The sequence below is a fragment of the Anas acuta genome, chromosome 1 (assembly GCF_963932015.1).
Source record: "Anas acuta chromosome 1, bAnaAcu1.1, whole genome shotgun sequence".
Lineage (NCBI taxonomy): Eukaryota > Metazoa > Chordata > Aves > Anseriformes > Anatidae > Anas > Anas acuta.
In genome coordinates this window covers 123,301,485-123,320,843 of record NC_088979.1, presented here as the reverse complement: position 1 = coordinate 123,320,843, position 19,359 = coordinate 123,301,485, and the positions used below count along the sequence as shown (strand labels likewise).

General features: G+C 51.5%; 2 protein-coding genes across 4 annotated transcripts; one reads left to right on the top strand and one right to left on the bottom strand.

The window, feature by feature from the left end:
- Window positions 1–1,616: 1,616 nt before the first annotated feature.
- On the bottom strand, window positions 1,617–4,631 carry PTMS (parathymosin). The gene is made up of 5 exons (XM_068699590.1): window positions 4,156–4,631; window positions 3,623–3,694; window positions 2,842–2,923; window positions 2,616–2,680; window positions 1,617–2,091 (listed from the first exon to the last, which is right to left on the bottom strand). The coding sequence occupies exons 1-5, from the start codon at window positions 4,201–4,203 to the stop codon at window positions 2,041–2,043; spliced, it is 318 nt and encodes a 105-aa protein (XP_068555691.1). The 5' UTR covers window positions 4,204–4,631; the 3' UTR covers window positions 1,617–2,040.
- A 3,627-nt stretch (window positions 4,632–8,258) lies between these two features.
- MLF2 (myeloid leukemia factor 2) lies at window positions 8,259–15,482 on the top strand. Of its 3 annotated transcripts, none has more exons than XM_068699529.1 (8): window positions 8,259–8,596; window positions 10,024–10,150; window positions 10,477–10,512; window positions 12,604–12,657; window positions 13,392–13,517; window positions 13,867–14,026; window positions 14,119–14,284; window positions 14,901–15,482. In XM_068699529.1, exons 1-8 carry the CDS (start codon window positions 8,547–8,549, stop codon window positions 14,911–14,913), a joined length of 732 nt encoding a protein of 243 aa, XP_068555630.1. In that variant the 5' UTR covers window positions 8,259–8,546; the 3' UTR covers window positions 14,914–15,482. The 3 variants fall into 3 exon arrangements, 2 of the variants coding, with proteins under 2 accessions (XP_068555630.1, XP_068555621.1); XR_011101684.1 differs by having other exon boundaries at window positions 8,260–8,596; window positions 14,119–14,359; XM_068699520.1 differs by having other exon boundaries at window positions 8,260–8,596; window positions 14,119–15,482.
- Window positions 15,483–19,359: the final 3,877 nt, after the last annotated feature.

Sequence of the window (19,359 nt, the reverse complement as noted above, 5' to 3'; positions counted from 1 at the left end):
AGCGCAGTTAGACGATACGTGCAGGTTGAATCAGCACATTCATCATCATGCCCAAGGCGAGCGGGAGCCGGGGAGATGGCCCAAATGGCTGTGGCTGCAGCCGCCAGGGGAGCTTTGTGGAAGCAGGACGGAGCTGCGGTGAGCACGGCCTTTGGACAGGAGCACCAGGGCTGAGACAGATCCAGACCCGGTAGAGCAGCAACTGGGGGCAGTGGGGGCAGTGGGAGCAGTGCTCCTCCACCCCGGGGTGCTGCCAGATCCCACCAGGCAGGCACGCACCTCCCTGAGACCTGCACATGTGCGAAGGGGCTTGGCAGTAGCTGTGCCATTTGCACCATGCTCGTGTCCCTCTGCACCCTGAGCCATCCTGCAGCCAAACACGGCCGTTTGGATAAAACAACGATCGAGGCTTTGCATCTCCGGAGACTAGCAACTGTTTGTGCTGCCAACATCTCATCTGTTGCCGCTGTTGGACATGCACAAAGCCGCTGATGCTCAGACAAAAGTTGGTATTATTTACAGCTCCCAGTCCTGGCTGCTCATTGTGTGATTGCCAAAACAGAGTTTAAAAAGGAAGAAACACTAACGGCAACTCTAAAGGTCTCCCAAGATAAAAGACAAATATTTGACAGATCTCTCCCAGGCAGCTGGTGGGACAAAGCAGCAAAGTTCTTGCCTCTCTAAACACTTTCCTTTCATTCTGTGACTGATGCTGCATGGGTCATGCTTGATGCCAGCCAGGGCAGGGATGCTGAAGAGGAGCACTTGCCTGTGTGCAGCAGCCACAGCTTAGGTTCCCTTTCAGAACCTCCGTTGTCTGGTGAGGAAACCTGATTTTGGTTTCAAGAGCTTCACAATAGCCCTGGAGCTTTACATGTGTGGCGTGTCCTCGCTCAAGCGCCTGGCAGATGGAGCAGCACAAGAGGGAGGAAGCAGAACCCATGCACGCTGGTCTCCAGCATGCGGGGGCCATTCAAAGAATTATCACAGGTTTCAACTGATGTAGGGTTGTCCTCACCACCAGCTCCTGTCCAGGCCATCATTTTTCTGCCAACCAACTTCCAGTGATTGGATCAGAACGCAACCCAAGACATACAGACACAACCACCCACACGAGCTGTTTGAAATATTTTTAAACGCTTTTATTTACAGTGCTAGTTGAAAACAATATATATATTTATATCTATCATCCTCGTGATGTCTGTGCCATAGAAAATGCTGTGGCTATATTGCCTTTAATTTACAAAAAATGGTCACAAGAGAATCTAAAGGGAAAAAATGGAAATCAAAGTTTGGTCCCCAATTTACGTATCTCTTGATCTGTTTTAAAAAAGCCTCCAAATTAAAAAAATATGCAGTTATGATGAAATTCATATATAAAAACAACCCTTATCTTCTGAAAAATTCACGAGGGCCAGCTTGCTGTCTGTCATGTAAACTTGAAAAAAAGAAAACCTAAGATAAATCCCATCTCTGCGTATGGTTTAATAGAACCGTTATTTGCTTGTAATACTTTGTCTCTCAGGGTTCAATGGGAAAGCAGATGAGAGGAGGCCTAGGACTGGAAAATGCACCATGAGATCTGTGCCTGCAGCCTCCTGGACTCAGGGAGAGTATCTGACAGCAGGTCCCGGGAGCAGAAGCTGCCAAGAATCTCACTCATACTAGTGAAAAAAAGGGAGGGCGAGTGAACAGGAATGATAGGTGCTTGCCACGTGAAAAGCCTGGCATATGGGCCTGGTAAGGTTATGCACTGGGTCACAATGGGAAACAATGAGATTCTTGAGGGAAGAGGTTTGTTTTTGAGTGGGGCACAGCTGGAAGGATGTGGGGGATCAGAATAACTCCAGGTGGGGAATGTCGTGGACGGACTGGGATCTTCGGGTGGGAAGGAAACTGCTGTCTTCCCTGTTTGAGAGCATTTGTAACCTTTCCTCATCTGAGATTGTGTGAAGCCAGAGGCTAATGGACAGTGCAAGCACAGGCTGGAATGGAGGAGGAGAGATGGACGGAACAGAGGAGATGGAAGGGGAGGAGGACTCAAGCTGAAGACCCGTTCTCTGTCTTCTGTCTCTTTGGATCCACTTCATCCTGCACATCACAAAGAGAAGGAAAAAAGGAGTTACTGCCAGTATACCATGACACAGAATTTCTCCACAAAACTCTTACTGCTGTTCTTTTCTCCGTATGGAAATCTCTGCCTGGCCCACACTAAACCCACTCCTCTTTAAAACATCTTTGAGTGCCTAACAACTGTTCTGTTGGTGGCACAGTTAAGACGTGGACAGCTCCATTTGCAGGAATACCTGCGCATTCCTTCTTACAGACCCTGAGATCCACCCCTACAAATCCATCTTCTGGCCTGAAGCCCAGCAATCACAGGTCTTTGAGGGGTCATCATCCAGCACCTTAACTGGACCTCGACCCTACAACAAGCCCACCAAGTTCTGTTGTCCCCCTGCCACATCAGATTTGTTGACCCATCTGCTGCCGAAGCAGCAATGAGACCCGAGGCTGATTCGAGACGCTCAGCAACAGCATCCACATGGATTTCATCAGCACAGAGCTGGCAACCTCGAACTTCTCAGTGCCATTACTCTCACGCGATCACTCACCTCTTCCTCCTCTGCAGATCGTTTTTCTGCATGCCCATCCTGCTCTTGCCCATTCTCGTCTCCTTCTAAGCACAAAGAAGAGAGGAATCACGGGTTAACTGAAGTAGCATTCAAGGCAATGTAATCTCAGTCAGAGGGCGCAGAGGAGGAATTTCCCTTTGCGATCTTTCATTCCCCACAGCCTGATTACCCGCCCACATATTCTCCCTGTATTAATTATACGTACCGTCATCCTCATCGCCACCTTCCTCTTCATCCACATCCTCAGGATTCTCTTCCTCATCCTCTTCAGCTCCATTTTCCTCATCCTGAATTAAGCAAATTGGTCAGAGCCGGAATTGGCATCAGGACAACATTTCCACGAGTTCCTTGCTGCAAGCATTATCTGCACACCTCCAGCCACTTCAGACTCCGGTCTCAGGCATGCATCAAGTGGGTGACCTCTGCACTGTTATTCAGACAACATCCTTCCCACCGTCCCAGTTGCCCCATGCAGCCAGAACCCTCCTCCCCACCCTGCCTCCTTTACGAAACCAGTCCCCCCAGTCCCTCCCCACCAGTACGAAGCTGTGACGCCCACCAGCTCGCATCCTGACAGGCTGCTGCTGTCCCAAACCAGCACCCCAAGCATCCTCCTGGCGTGCTCGTAATACATCCGTTATCACACTGATTTGGACCTTCACCAGTCCGTGCTTTTCCTTGTTGGTCCTCCCTCCAGCCGTATGTTCCTTATGGACCTCAGGAGTGGGTGCAGGACCACATCCCCTGTCACCTCCTCCCGACTCCTGCTTGTCTCTGCTCTCCCCTTTGATCCTTTTCCAGCTCACGGGGCCGTGCTGACGACGCTAAGCCCTTCAAGGCTCATTCTCCACAATTACCCACCAGCTGGCTCTTCATTCACCCCCCCTTTCCTTTACGCGCTCCTCCTGCATCGCCCACGCTCCCTTGGCGTTCCAAGCTCGCAGCGACCCGGGGCTCCCGGCGCCGTGCCCAGCACCAGCCCTCACCTCCACCACCTCCTTCTTCTTCTCCTTGTGCACCGCCTTCTCCTCCACCTTCTCCTTCTTCTCCTTCATCTCCTGCACACCAACCGAGACAAAACCATCGTGGCGCGCTCAGCACCGAGCCACAAAGCCGGGAGGAGGTGGTGTTGGTGTTGCATTTTGGGCGGGTTTGGGCTTTGTGGTGTGCTCGTGGGACACGCGCGGCAGCACCCTGTGTGTGTGTGTGTGTGTGCACGTGGGGGTGCTGCGGGCGCTCTTTCCCCCAGATTCCCGCCACCACCCCCCCCCCCCCCACGATTCCCGCCCGCGCCAAGCCGCGCGCGCAGCCTCCCGCGCGCCCCCCGCCCCGCCCCGCCCCAGCCCCCCCATTGGCGGAGGCCCTCGCGCGCCCCCCTGCCGGCCGCCCGCGCGCGCGCAGTGGGGGGGGTGTTGGGGAGGGGGTTCCGGAGCGCGGAACGGGCGAGCCGCAGTCCTCGCCCGGCGCGGGCCGGGGGAGGACGCGGGGCAGGGGGGGTGCGCGCTCGGCGCGGCCTCACCTTGGCGCTCAGCTCCGCCGGCGCCTCCTCGACGCGTTTCTCCGACATGCTGGCGCTGAGGGGGGAGGGAGGGAAGGAAGGAAGGAAGGGGGGGTTAAGGGGTGGGGGTGCGCGGTGAGGAGCGGTGAGGAGCGGCGAGTCCCGGCGGCGGCTCCCGAGTCCCGGTGGAGTCCCGGCTGCTTCTCCCCGCCCCGCGGGCCAAAGTACTCAAAGGGTCTGCCGCGATCGGGGGGGAGCCCGGCGGCGGAGGGGATTTATACAGCGCCGGCTGACGGGGAAAGGAGGGACCTGGCGAAGGGAGGGGAGAGGGGACGGCCGGGAGGCGGAGGAGGGACGGAGGGCGGAGGCCCGGCGGAGCGGGGCCGCCAGAACAATGCGCGGCGGGGCCCCCTCCCCAGGCACCCCCCCCCCGCTTCCCCTCACGGGAGCCCTCGCCGCCTGCTGCCGGCCCCTCCCCGCCCGCAGGTGCCCCGGAGGTGCCAGGGCGGGGCGGGAGCGGCGCTGCCGCCTGCTCCCTCCTGGCCCCGCCCCCCCCGCCGCGCGCGTGCCGCGCTCCCGCCTGGAATTTTCCACTCGCGCCCCCCCCCCCTCCTCCCCTCATGGTCCCTCCTCAACGGCCGTTGGGGGGGGGGGGGGCGGGCTGCTTTTCCCGCTTGCCCATATAAGGAGGGGCGGCGGGGCGGGAGCCCCCATTGGGCTATTCAAATGAGCCGTCTGCCTGGCAACAGGGCTCCCATTGGCTGACGGGCGGCCCTGTGGTGGTGGTGGTTGGGGGGGGGGGGTGAGGGGACGGTTGGCGCAGCGGGCTGAGGGGGTTGCGGGGAGGTGGCGCTGGGAGGGAGCCCGGCCCCGGGGCCGTGTGGAGGAGCCGCCCGCTGGGAGCCGCTCGGCCGCCCGGCGCTGCCCCCTGCTGCCCGGCCCCGGCACCGCGCCCCGCCGGCCCGGCCCCCGAGGGGCGGTGTGAGGGGGAAGAGGTGTGAGGAGGATGAGGCTGAGGTGTGGGGTGAGGCTGGTCCCAGCCTCGTCGTCTCCTCCGCAGCCACCCCTCCGAGCCACACACAGCGCGTCCTGCCCCCAAACAGGACCATAACATAACCCAGACGCACACGTTAACACAGAACAAACAGCAAAAACACATTAATTACTTTCTGTCCTACCTCATAAACCCTCCTAGCCAGCTTCTTGGGTCTAGCTATCCGCATCCAAGCCCTGAGACTTCAGTTCAAGCACCCTCTTTCATCCCTCCTTCCCAACACAACAACAAAAATTAATACTTTCTGGAGCTACACCCCAAAACCAGGAGCCCCCCAAATCGACGAGGTGGCTGGAGGTGCTGGGCTGCCGTGTGTCAGGAGCAGCGTGACCCGTGGCTCCGCCGCTCTTTGCGCCAGCCCGGATTTTCTGCCCTTATCTCAGACACCCGCTCGCGTTTTTCACCCGTCCAGTTTTTCCCTGTATCAAGTGTTTGCCCACTCACATCCCGTGTAAACCCCTCCTCGTGCCTTGCAGCACGCCTGCTTCTGCGTGCCCTTCAGCTCCTGCTGGTGGGGCTCTCCAGGCTGCTGGCATGCAGTTGCTTCACTCAGCTCCCGAGGGCATCCCCTCACAGCCTCACCTACCTGTGCCTTCTCTTCTCCCATCACATTTATCCCGCTCCACCTCTCATCTGCTGGGTCAGTTCATGGCTTTTCTCCGCTCCTCTCTCCCGCCTGAATTTTTCGTTGTCGCGTACGCAACGATGCTCAGCATGCGGCGTGCAGATGCATGACCCAATCTGTGCTTCAGGTTGCTCTGCAACCTCAGCAGAGTACATTCATTCCACCCTTTTTGGAGTCTTACACCCTTAGACAAGATGAAGGAGGTACAGAAGTCACACGATACGTAGTTGTTTGGGAATATCGACAGTATGAGTGTCTGCAGCCCGGAGAACAATATGAATGTAATTTTCCCTGTACAATAAATTAAATTTTTTATGGTGCGTGCTGTTTGTGCTTTGCGCTTACATAGGTGTGTGCATCTGTACACACATTTGTGTGCCGTGGTGGTGTTTTCTCTGTCTTCACATGCACTTACTTTTGTGAGTTTATAGTATGTATGTAATAAAAGTATGGTATTTTTCTACAGATGTGTTTTAGGTTCGCATGTATGTCTTCATACGTGGCCACGTGGCTGTTTGTTTCTGCGGGCTTTCATCTGCGATAAGTATTTTTCTGCTTCTAGCTTATGCAGGGTGCATGCTCCTAAAGTAAATATTTATACATTTTGTTTTAATAGTTCTTCCTAGTCCTGTCACTGTATCGTTTCGCTGGGGGAGGGGAGTTTAGCGTTTATGCTGAAGGCTGAAGGAACTCTGAGCAAGCCCAAAACACGCCGGATATTTTAAGAGTTTTATTCTGTGAACTAACTCATGGGTGTCATATACGAACATAACTCATAAACCCCCTCCAAACTGTGTGCTGAACAACAGAGCAGAAGGCCATGTATTTGCATTTGCTTTTCTTGTATTTACATAAATTCAGACGCAGGGCTTGCACCCTTTCACGTAAAGTGAAACCAGCAAAATCTCAGCGTGAGGAGGGGACGTGCACTTTTATGTGTTTGATACGCACTGCTCATCTTTCTGTCCAGTTCCCATTAAAAATCAGGGAGATTAATACTTTTTTAATCTTCCACGGTGCTGTATCCAGAAGCCAGGAGGACACTTCCAAGAATTCAACCCCTGGGCAAGCTTTGCATAGGGAAATGGCTTCCTGAGAGGCGATGTCAATGGGCGCTGCTGCGGGCTGGGAAGCAGCATGTGTGACACAGCGAGAGGAAACCCGAGGAGTAAAGGGGAGTGATTAAGGATGCGACCCAGCCTGTGAGAAGACTGGCAAGGGGAGGGAGGTTTCGAATCGCTGTTTTTGTGAACCTAACGTAGCACAGATGGAGGTCGTGGTGCTCACTCCGGGTGACAGACGCACTCTCAATACGAGCACAATATTCCGAAAGCATCCCAAATCTGAGCTGGCACACTTGGGGATCAGTTCGGAGCCGTCCTTCACTCGGGACACCCTCCCTCAGAATTAGGGCTTGGGTGAGGGTTTCCTAAAGGGCATGGGCGAAGGGAACCAAGGAGGAGATGGCCGTGCGTGGCTCTGCTTTTGTACAACGAGGATTTATTTGTCTCACAGGGGCTCTGGGACATTTGGATTTACTGAGAAGCTGTCTTCTTGGCCCAAACGACCTGTAAGAAGCGGGTAAAAAGGCAGGCTTTATTTACCTGCGCCGCGTGACGCTGGGTTTGCTTTCGGAGCGCTTTGCCGGGCGGCTGCCCCTTTGGCTGGGGCGTTGAGGGGGAGGGAAGCGAGGCAGCGAGGCGAGGCAGGGAGGAGGTGGGGTCGGGGGCAGCGGCGTCGCTCAGCGCTGCCATTTTGCCCTTGGCTCACCTCCTGCCTGCTGCCTGAGCTCCTTCCTCCTCCCCTTGCCCCCCATCCTCCTCCTCGGGCAGGACCTGGGCGGCTCAAAAAAAAGGACGGAAACGGAGGGACAGGGCTGGCGGCTGTTATTCACGGCCGAGAACGGAAACGGGGAGCGTGACAGAGGCGAGATGGGAGGCCTGCGCTCTGTGCCCCTCCTGTCCCCTCGGTGCCTGGCGGTTATACCCCAGCGCGTGGTGCGCCTTAGATGTGTGTACTGTGCAGAAACATCGCGTGCAAAAAACGCAGATTCTGCATTTCTCACAACTGAAAAAAAAAAAAAAAAGAAAAAAAAAAAAAGGGGGGTGCATTTCGAGTTCATCCTTCCAGGGTTTTGCTCAGCGTTAGCTGTGCGTGTGTGCAAGCTCCCTCAGGGTGTGCTGGAGGGGCAATACCGCCGGTAACGCGCTCTTTGCCAACACTGACACCACTAATCGCAAGGACAGCTGGAGGAGTGCCCTGCAGGGCTCAGCCTCGGCCCCCAGTTTTGGGATATGACCCCAAAGCGGGAGGCGCAGCCCTCAGCGCCCCCCCACCCCCTGCCCTGCCATTCCGCTGCCCGCCGCTGGGGGGCGCTGCCGCCGCTGGGGGCCGCCGCTTCCCGCCTCCCCCCCTCCCCTCCCCTCACGGCCCTGCGCATGCGCGCGGGGCCAGCCGGCGGCCGCGGGCGGGGCTGCGGGCGGACATGGCAGCCGGGCCGTGAGCCGCCCCCTCCTCCCCTCCTCCTCCTCATTTTCCTCCTCCTCCTCCTCACGGGCAGGGGAAGAGGCACGGGGCTGGCCCCGGTCTTCTCCGTGCTCCGGGGGGCGGCCGCGGCGGGGTGAAGCCGCCTGTGAGGAGCGCCGGCCTGCTGCTGCTGCCCCCCCCCCCCCCCCTCCCCTCAGCTCCCCTCAGCTCCCCTCAGCTCAGCGCCCGGCGGCGGGCTCGGGCAGCATGTTCCGGCTGATGAGGGATGGGGAGCCGGAGGACCCCCTCTTCGCCATGTGAGTCGTGCTGGGGGGGCTCGGGCAGGCCGGGGGGGGGTCTGCTGCGGCACTGCGGGGGCTCCCGGGGGCAGCGCAGGAGGCGTCGTGAGGGAAAGTAGGCCAGCGTGCCTCGTAGCTGGCTGACAGGAGAGGGGGGGGCTGTCTGAGGTATCGCCTGGCTTCAGGGCTTCTTCCTAGGAAGGTTCCAGTCCGAACGGGGGATGTCGGCTCTCCTGCTTGTTAGCCGCCGCTCTGCGGAAGGTGAAGAAGGCTGTTAAAGGAGTTGTCACGCTGCACGAAACTAAATAAGCAGGAAATTAGTGGCTCCGAAATATAAATCTTGAAATCCGCCAAAAGTGCCGAGAACTGCCCTTGTGTTCCCTCGCACTTCAGTATTTTTGTCTGTCCGCAGACTGGTTGCTCTTGATAAAACTCGCTAGTTCTTACCGAAGCGGAGATAAGGATACTCTTACCGCAGTAAGAGTTTGTTTTCATTAAATATGGAGGAATTTGTGCAGGACAAAAAAGTCAGTTTTCTTCTTTACAAAAGTGATGATAATCACCAACTTTATCAGCTGTAAACAAATTAGCAGGAGGGGAGACCTTGATGTCTCAGTTAGTCACAGAATGAGTGTGTGTGCTTATTGATGTGGCGGGGATGAGTCTGGCTTTTATTATGCAAAGCATTTCCAGTAGAGACAGAAAAGTATTGGTTTGTGCTGGGTGCTTTTGTGATCTCAGGAAGCTCTGTGCCGCTCAGGTTATTCATGCTGAGGAAGGATAAATGCAGACTGTAAAATGTGCAGGGAAATGCTATGGTATTTCTCTGCCTCTTTGCTGTGGCTGCTGTCTTTTGTGACAGTTTGTGCCTGTTCTTTCTCTCTCCTTGCTTCTCCAGCATGTGTCAGTGTACACAGCCCTCAAAGTGGAGGCTACAGAAGAAAGGAAAAGCATTTAGGGACCCTAATTATTGTTTTCTTTCATTCTGACTCTGAGACTTTGACCTGCAAAAGCTTTGTGATCTCAGCCTTGCAGGTGTACACGTAACATCACAGGAAAATAGCAGGTGGAGATGGTTTGGGGCAGGGGAATATCAGTGTCAGGCCATACAGGTTTTGGTCCTTGTATTTGAATGTATTTGTGCTCAGGTATGTGAAAGGATAAAGAATAATTACAATTGGAATAGCTTTAGCCATGCTTAGCCCAAAAGGAGCAGAACACTAACCTGCTGCTGAACAGACATCAGTTAGCACATGAGAAGCAAGAAAAGAATGAGATCCGGAGTGTTTTTTTTTTCCAGCCACAGGGATTACCACTCATGATTTCCATCTTAAAAAGTACAGTCACAGTTACATAAGAGAAACTCAGTCAGAACAGGTCTATTATACAGGGCTTTGTCTTCTGTCATCACTTCCTCACCGTTGTTCTCCCAACCTTCTCAAAAGGGACCCTTTTGCTATCCACCGGCAGCACATGAACCGCATATTTTCTGGAAGTTTTGGGTTCGGCCCGCTGCTCGGCATCACCGATGGGACCACTCCTGGGGCGCGCCAGGCCGGCCGTAGGATGCAGGTAAAAGAAGGGCTGAGTACGGGGTAGTATTTCTCAGACACTGACAAGGCAGTGTCTTGGGTTGGGCATGCCCCTTGCCTTCTTGTGTTAAATGAAAGGAAAGAAAGCATACGTGTTACTTCTAAAGGCCATAAATCAATAAAACCGGGAGTAATTTAGAAGCATTACTTCCATCTGATTTGTTAGCAGTGATACGAGTTGAACCATTGTGAGTCTGTGGGACTCTGTCTTAACTTGTTGGGTGTGGGTGTGGGTGATCTGAGGAGGATGTAGTATTTGTCTGTTGCGAGGTCATCCTCTATTCTGTTTTTCTGTTGTCCTGACAGGCAGGAGCTATCTCACCCTTTGGGATGCTGGGCATGGTAAGTACTCGTTTTTTCTGTGCCAAGTTTGAAGCTACACAAATAGCGGCTTCATGCAGAGACACATTAGCACTCTGTTCAGCTAGTAGCTAAAATGTGACCAAGACTGTGTGTATCTTGTATGTAGTAGATGGTGAGGACGAACAGTGAGGGTGGGATGGTTTGAGGAGACCAGGATGAGCTCTGTCTGTCTTCAGATTTATAGTAAATGGAATACAGAAGAGGTTATTGAACTGAAACTGAATGTAGCTGGCTTTTCTTGGACCGCTTGCAATGAATTGCTGTATGACTTTAGGCCTTTTGCTTGTTCCCCTCTAATGTTTTAACCCGGCCTGTGAGCTGTGTTAGAGGAGAGAATCTGTTTATATGGATGGGCTGGATCTGAACCTCGAGTGGGGAAGAGCTCTAAAGGTGTTATAGCACAACAGTTAGTAGGAATTGGGATAGTTAATACCCAGGAAGAGCAGAAAGTCTCTTAATAACCTCATATGTCTAAAAGGAAGCAACAGATACATTTAGAGGTCACGGAGGAGCTATGACAATGTAAGGAAAAGACTTGGCCTTTGTTAGGCTGAGGTGATTATTGAACCTCCTTTGCCAATGGTGTCGGATGGAAGAGCCAACAGAGTCATTGAGGGGAACAGGACTGGAATGAGAACGTACGTGAGAACATCTTACAGCATGCTGATCTGTCATCTGCTGAAATAATACGGTGGAAATAGGTTATTACAGATCCAGCAACTTCAGCTGCCTTGTGGGATTGCCTCAGTGAGCGAGGCTAGCGTCCCGGAGTTGTTCTAGCTCGGAGAAGGATTAATAATACAAATAGATAGACTTCAAAGGATTATAACGTTGCGTGTGAGTACTGGTCTGCTGAAAGCGAGAACAAGAATGTACTCGAGGAAGCAAAAAAAAATAAAAACAAAAAATCAGCACATTTAAACTGACATAGTAATTCTGTTTACGTATTGCACAATTAACCTGTGAGACCTGCTGGCCCGGTACGTTACTGCAGCCTGTAGGTTTACGAGATTAAAAAACAAGGTGTTTATTGGGGAAAATAAGAAAAGCTATTATGTTAGGAAGAGTATAATCTATGGAAACTCCCATGTGGTTTAAATTAATTGCTGATAGTGATGAGGCGAAAACATCCCTGAGGATGACTGTCTCATGGCTAAGTCCACTGTTAGTGCACATCCTGAGATTTCGTCTCTTAACTTTGTTGAGTGCCTGGATTCACAAACCCCGGTTCTTCAGGAGTCAGGCTGGTCTCAGTTAGGACAGAGTTAATTTCCCTCCTAGTAGTTGTTAGAATGCTATGTTTTGGCTTAGGATAAGAAGAGTGCTGGTAACGTGCTGGTGTTTTACTTGTTGCAGAGCAGTGCTTACACCAAGCCAAGGACGTTTCAGCTTCTTGCTCTGTCCTGCCAGCGGGCAGGCTGGGGGTGCAGCAGGAGCTGGGAGGGGACAGACCCAGGGCAGCTGACCCAAACTGGCCAAATGGAGTCACGCTAAACAATATGTAGGGGTGGCTAACTGGGGGAAGGAGGGTCGGACTGCTCGGGGTTAGGTTGGGCATCGGTCAGCGGGTGGTGAGCAATTGCATTGTGCATCACTTGTTTTGTACACATTATTGGTAGTAGTACTATTATCATCATTATTGTTACTATTTTTTTCTCTGTCTTAATAAACTGTCTTTATCTCAACTCACAGGCTTCGCTTTCCCGTTTCATTCCCCCATCCCAGAGCGGGAGGGGGGAGGGTGAGCGAACGGCTGTGTGGTGTTTAGCCGCCGGCTGGGTGAAACCACAACGAGGAGTCAGACTCCCACTAAAAGAACACCCTTTGTCCTCTCTGGGGATCTGGAGAACTAGAACATCTGGGCAATGCACCCTGAGAGACCGGAGAGAACAGCAACTATAAATCCTCTTTTTTTTCTGAACTACTGATACAAAGGGAAAATAACAAATTTATTTATTTATTTGTCTTCTTGGACATCAGCTTTATGGCCTTTGCAGACAGCTTATTGTAGTTCTTTTCTCCCGTATCCTTCCACGCTAACTATTCCTGTGCTCTCTTCTTTTTTCTCAGGCAGGTGGCTTTATGGATATGTTTGGCATGATGAATGACATGATTGGGAACATGGTAAGAACCCTCAATGAATCGCTCTGTATTAAGGGGGGAGTACTGGAGGTGCTCCTACCGTCCTCTCTTGCCTCCCACCTTATTGTGCTGCTTTTGTGCTGCTCTCAAGCTGCTAGGGTGGCAGAGGCTTTCTCTCTTGTGTGCTGGCCAGGGTGAAATGACAGAGCTTTTTCTTGGAGCGTACCTACTGTGAGTGCAGCAAGGAGAAATAGGGGAGGAAGGAAGTGTGGGGGTAGGCTTGTTCAGAAAGAAACAAGAAGAGTTGCTCTCCAGAAAGACGGACCCACGAGAACTACACTCACAGAATCCCAGAATGGTTGGGGTTGGAAGGGACCTCTGCAGGTCATCTGGGCCACCCCCCAGTTCAAGCAGGGACACTTGGAGCAGGTTGTCCAGGACGTCTCCAGGTGGCTTTTGAACATTTCCAAGGAGGGAGACCACGCAACCTCTGTGGGCAGCCTCTCTGTTGGAGCGCTCAGTCACCCACACAGTGAAGAAGCACTTCCTGATGTTTAAACAGAACCTCCTGTGTTCCAGTGCGTGCCCACTGCCTCTTGTCCTGGCACTGGGCACCACTGAGAAGAGCCTGGCTCCATCTTCATTGCATCACTGGAAGAGCTGGACAGTCTTCCTTTTGTAATTCCTTCTTGCTTAATTGTACAGAGAGAGACGTAACCGCAATCTCTTCTTCCCTCCCTTTTCTGCTTTACGCCATTGCTCATTTCCCCTTGCAGGAACATATGACAAACGGTGCTAACTGCCAGACGTTTACCTCCTCAACTGTCATCTCCTATTCCAACCTGGGTGACGGGCCCAAAGTCTATCAGGAGACCTCAGAGATGCGTTCAGCACCTGGCGGGGTAAGAGGGAGGCTGCAGTGTGTCTTCCCAGCACGAGGCTGCTGGCGTTGCTGACAGTGAATAGATCTCATGTGGTGGCTCGGTGTTGGCCACCCACAGCAGTTCTGTTTTGCAGTCAGCTGTGGTTTGAGGAACGCATTGTGAGTCACTGAACCATGCTGAGGGCCACTGGGAAGGGATGGTGGGGAGGGAATCCTTTTTTTTTTTTCCTCATTATTATGTTGCATCTGACATACGGGGAATGGTGGCAGTGCAACGTGACTGAAGTTCTGTAGGCAAGAATCGGAGTGCCTTCTGGGGCTGGGAGAGCGAATTAAAACGTTGATCCTGCACACACATCTGCCCTCAGATCCGTGAGACGAGGCGGACTGTAAGGGACTCAGACAGTGGCTTGGAACAAATGTCTATCGGGCACCACATCAGGGACAGAGCCCACATCATGCAGCGGTCCCGGAACCACCGCACAGGCGACCAGGAAGAAAGGCAGGACTACATCAACATGGATGAGAGTGAGTGCTGGCCACGTTCTCCTCCCCAGCAAACCCAGAAACCACTTCCTCCCTTTTTCCCCAGCTGAGCCTGTTCTCCTTTCCTTCCCTAGGTGATGCGGCTGCGTTTGACGATGAGTGGCGGCGAGAGACCTCCCGTTTTCGGCAACAGCGGGGCCTGGAGTACCGACGCCACGAGGGCACCGCTGGCCGCCGGGCCGAAGGGACTCGCCTCGCCATCCAGGGCCCTGAGGATTCTCCCTCCAGACAGTCCCGTCGGTATGACTGGTGAACCCAGAGCAGACCTTGTGGGGGGTGCAGCGTGGTCACCCCCAAATCTATCTGCACACTATTGTAAGTCTTAACAAGGCTTGACTTCTCTTTTCCATCTTCCACTGCACGGTTGCTTCTTAGCCATATGGGCTTTCTTTTCATTGCCCCAGTCCTGTAGTATTTTGAAGCGTTGGAATCAGGTGTGTTTTCCCAAATACTGTAAAGAGCAGGGAAAGGTGGGAGTTCTGTGTGGAAAAGTGGAAACTGTCGAAGTTCGTTTTGTCATCAAGAAATGAAGATGCTGTCAGCCATAAGTGGTGGTTGAAGTGGTATGAGATCATGCAGGACCACAATCCATAGAGTGGTTATGTTGTCATCGTGTAGAACTTCGAGAATGTTTACTGTCAAAACAGGTCGAAAAACAAATGAGTGCTAAACTCTGTTGTCCTGTGTTTTGAGGGTTCACTAGCACGTGATCTAGTGCTTGAAAATCAGTGAATTGGTTTGGTTTTTTTTTGATCTTTAACCATCACCCTTAAGATTGCCTTTATCTGTCTTCTGTGCTGCTTTCTAATCACCACTTACTCTTTTTATGTTCTCTCTTTGTTTCCCTTCCTCCCAGGTACAGACAGTGAAACTCTGAAGCCCCTTCAAAGCTCCACTTGGACCCTCCTCAAATTTAGTATTAACCTCCTTCCCACTTAAGAATTGAAACAAAGCAACTAATCTTCTGCGTTGCTCTTCTTTGCCCCATTTGGGTGCTGCCGTGGGTCACGGAGAATCTCACTGATGTGCAAGGAACGTGTTAATTGCCCATTCCCTTTCTGCTCTCCCTTGGTTCTTTTCTGCCAGTAGTGGTGGGCACGAGGAGCTGCCACCTTGCCTCTTCCGTCCTTTCCACTCTTCCTGTGCTGGGTTGGGCTGGTTCTGGAGTTTGTGTTTAGTCCCCTGTGAAAGAAAGATGAGGGAATCCTGCTAGACCCCTGTGTTAGTCCCCTCATTGGGACAAAGGCTTCTCTTCCCCTCCTGGTCCTTGGTGCAGCTCTGGAGAAGCAGAAGGATGTGTGTTTTAGAGAGGTGAGGAGCAGAACAAAAGCTGGATTACCTGTGGGCCCCCCGACCTTTCTTCGATTGGCTCCCCCACTTTTTTAATTTGTGGAACTTGTAACTAGATGTTTACTGAATAAAGAAACAAACTAAAGAATTCTCGGATGGTTTTTTTACTTCCTGCTAATCTAATTGTTCCTGATGTAGAATTAGGTAACCTCTTTCATATCCTTAGGAAGCAGCTGAGTAGAAATTCAGTGTCTAAGGCTTTTTTTCCTATAAAGCCTTCTCGTATCGTTAAAGTGAGATAATGCTCAGTGACAACATGGAAATTGTAAGGGACCCAACCACCCGCCACTTGCAAAAAGACACTCTAATTGCTGTAGCTTCACTGCGTGTTCAAGGGGAACTGTGGATGCTTTTTCTTGCTGCCTGGTCATCTGTGCAGCCCTAAACGAGGCCTCTAGGGTTCCTGGATGGCTGGGGACTATTTCCATGATTTGCTCATTATTTCTCTGCAACCCAGGCTGACAACGTTTGACATTTCTACCAGTGATCTCTTAACTTCGGTATTAGGTGAAGCTTGAAAAGCATTGGGAATACAGGACCAAGAAAGATCTCCTGGGCCAATTTCTTGCTCTGGTGTGTCCTGTTATGTAAACTATTTCATAAATTAATTTGGAACAGAACAGAGGAAATTAATGCTTGATTTGTGCTTGAGAATGGTGTGCCGGGGTTTTACCATGTCTTACCGTGTTGTACCTCTGGGCACTAACAGAGGGACAGACAGCTTGTGGAGTACTGATTGCTTTGCCCCAAAAAATAGGATGCAGAATCTGGTGTATTAAAGGTTGGGGCAGAATTTACGCATGTTCTGCCCTCCAAAGAAGCACAGGGAAGAGCCTTAGCTGGTTGCAGGCTCTGCCCCCACTTCTATTCCCCACAGTAAACCCCAGCAGGAGTCCTGTGCTTCAGGTGGTGGCTCAACAAGGCCTCCACCTCTGGGGTGCATTTGGAGAAGGTCTCATGAGTATGGAGGGGAAGAATTACTTAACAGGGTGTTAAACCCTGGCTTCAGGCAGATTGCTTTCAAAGGGGGAACAGTACGCCTCTGACTCTCAGTCCCAGGAGGCAGTTCTTCACCTCAGGCTCTGCGGGCTGCTGAAATGTTTTCACCTGCTCTGGGCTGACATTGATCCGGGCCAGGCAGTGCCTTTCGATCGGTGGCTTGAGGGACTGTGGAAAAGAGGAAAGAATGCGAAGGAAAGGAGAAAGGGCAGATCTGTACCTCAGTGGGAATAGATTTACTGCCTTCACCGCCTTCTGCTGAGTGAGTGCGAGTTGTGCTTGGGGCTTGTGCTTTCACCAGAACCCTGGTTTGATGAAAATTCACTTACCGATTACAGATGTAGGTTATTAATCAAAAGGAAGAGAGCGCAGAGAATTGCATGGAGGCAAAAAAAGAAAAAGGTGTGTGTGTGCACAACCATTTATTTACTCCTGTTCCTGCCTTTAGACAAGCTGTGAGAAGCCCGAAGTTGTTTTAAGAAAGCAGGTGAAGCCTGCGTGCAGAGAAGGTGCACTGCTGTAATTGGAGTGCCTGAAAACAAGAACGCAAACACACGATCAGAAAGCCCCCTTCTGATTAAACCACTACAACTTTGGCATTTAGACTGCACCTAAGTGTTTTGTTTTGTTTTGTTTTTTAACACATTAACTACAGTTTCAGGTGAAAAGAGTTTCCTGTTTCAAAGTAATCGATGGTTGTATCAGGACGTGCTGAAGGCCTGGGATGCCTGTTTGTGGCTCCTGAAATTGTAAAAGGTCAGTTTTATTAGCTGAATGTTCATAAGTCCATGTGGCCTGATGGGATTCACCCCAGAGTACCAAACTGTGCATGTTATAACTGGACCCCTCCCAACAGTTTACCTAAGGTCTTGGGAGTCTGGGAAAGCACAGGGTGGCTGGGGGTGAGCCAGTGTGATATCACTGCACAAGACATGCATGAGAGGAAATGACAGTCCTATCAGTTTAACCTCAGTCCCTGGAAAAAGTATGGAGAAGATCACCTCCCATTGAATCAGGTTGCCCAAAGCCCCATCCAGCCTGGCCTTGAATGCCTCCAGGGATGGGGCATCCACGGCTGCTCTGAGCAACCAGTGCCTCACCACCCCCGTAGTAAAGAATTTCTTCCTAGTATCTCATCTAAATCTCACCTCTTTTAGTTTAAACCCATTCCCCCTTGTCCCATCACTACACCCCCTGACAAAGAGTCCCTCCCCAGCTTTCCTGCAGGCCCCCTTTAGGTACTGGTAGGCTGCTCGAAGGTCTCCCCTCAGCCTCCTCTTCTCCAGGCTGAACAACCCCAACTCCCTCAGCCTGTTTTCTTCCACTATGTTCAGCATAGGGAAGGTGAGAATGGATGTTCCCTATATGAAAGTCAAACATTTAAGTTGCAAGGGGCATACTTCCAAGCCATTTTTATCCATCCGAAGGAGACAAAATCAGTTCTCAGTCTTTATCTGGTATCTATCACCTTCAGATGAGGCTTGTTGGAGCACCAAAGCAAGGCAATTTGGCGATGCTTCTGGTTCTGGCTAAGGAGCAAGTAGAGCACCTGGAGCTGAGATAGAGGAGCCCGCCAGGACTACAAAAATAAAACAGAAGGTCTGAAGTTTTCCATATATAAACATTTATCATGAAAATGGGAGCTATTAGAGCTACTGGGAAACTTCTCCTTGAGTAGTTCTGTCGGTAGCTCTGAGGCTCTGCACCTCTCACTGCACTTTTTAAAGCCATAAAGTATTGGGGAAGTAGGATGAACACGGGAAAATTAACCTTGTGCCCATATTTATAAACAGTAAATGAGGTGATATCCTCGCTGTAAATCAGTTAAACTGGCATTAAGTTAAGATAAGAGAGTGAAAACGCAATTGGTTTAAAAATTAAGAAGGATGTATCGATGTTCCCATGCTGGCTTCCCCTCAGTTGTTCCTAACAACCATCATCTTTTCTGATGCAGTCGTGGGCTGGGCTAACAAAGGCACTACAGGAACCTAAAGTTACACCAGCACATGACATCTAACTTCACCACACAGGCCTATTCTCTGATTTTTATTTTTTTATTTTTAACAACAAAAGGGTCTATAATATAAATTCTAGTTTACTGGGAGATTTCAAGTAACTAGGAGGAAAAGAGTCCCCAGAATACTGAAGCATTTCTAACAGGATGCTGTTCTGAAACGAATGCTCATTAGTAGTTTGATTAATGATCTGAAAGAAGAAATTAAACCAGTGCTGATGAAGCTTTTGCGGGACACAAGGAAAGAGGGAGGTAATAAATTCTGGGAAGCGATGAGATACGCAGTGCAGCCCATACCCACTGGCACAGGGTTTGTTTGTCAATGGTGAGTGGTTGTGGCAGAAAGGCATTCATCTCGGAACATAAAGGTGTTCGAGATGGAAGACTTTTCGAAAGCTCTGAAGGGACTCTAAAAAGAATTAGGGGGCTGGGAGACAACCCTGTAAATTAATTTTAAATGCATAATTATTCTGTTGTACAAATGGGGTGGACTTGGACACATTAGTCTGGCATCACCGAGAATGGAGGAGAAATTTCTTCCCTATACCACAGCAGTGAAACCATTGCTTGAAGTGTTTTGTATGAGGTTCCTGCTCTGAGAAAGACACCAAAGGTTTGAAGGAGTCCAGAAGGGAGGAGCAAGGATGACTTGGAGCCTGGAAGCGAGGAGAGGCACCACAAAATGAAGTGAACTGGAAGTCCAGCTTGTGCCTGGGCTGGCGTTACTTTATGAGAAGGAAGTTTCTGACAGTAGAGGGCTCTTTAACCCAGCAGAAAACCTGCAGCTCCCTGATGAGGAGGCTGGAAATGAGGTGCAGGCTTTCACTGGAGAGAGCGATCATTAGAAGACACCTGGACTGTCCAGATCCTGCAACACCAAAACCTGGATGGGGATGCCTCGGACAGAAGTTGGGGAGCAGATGCAGGAACTGGGGTAGGTAGTTTTCAGGAA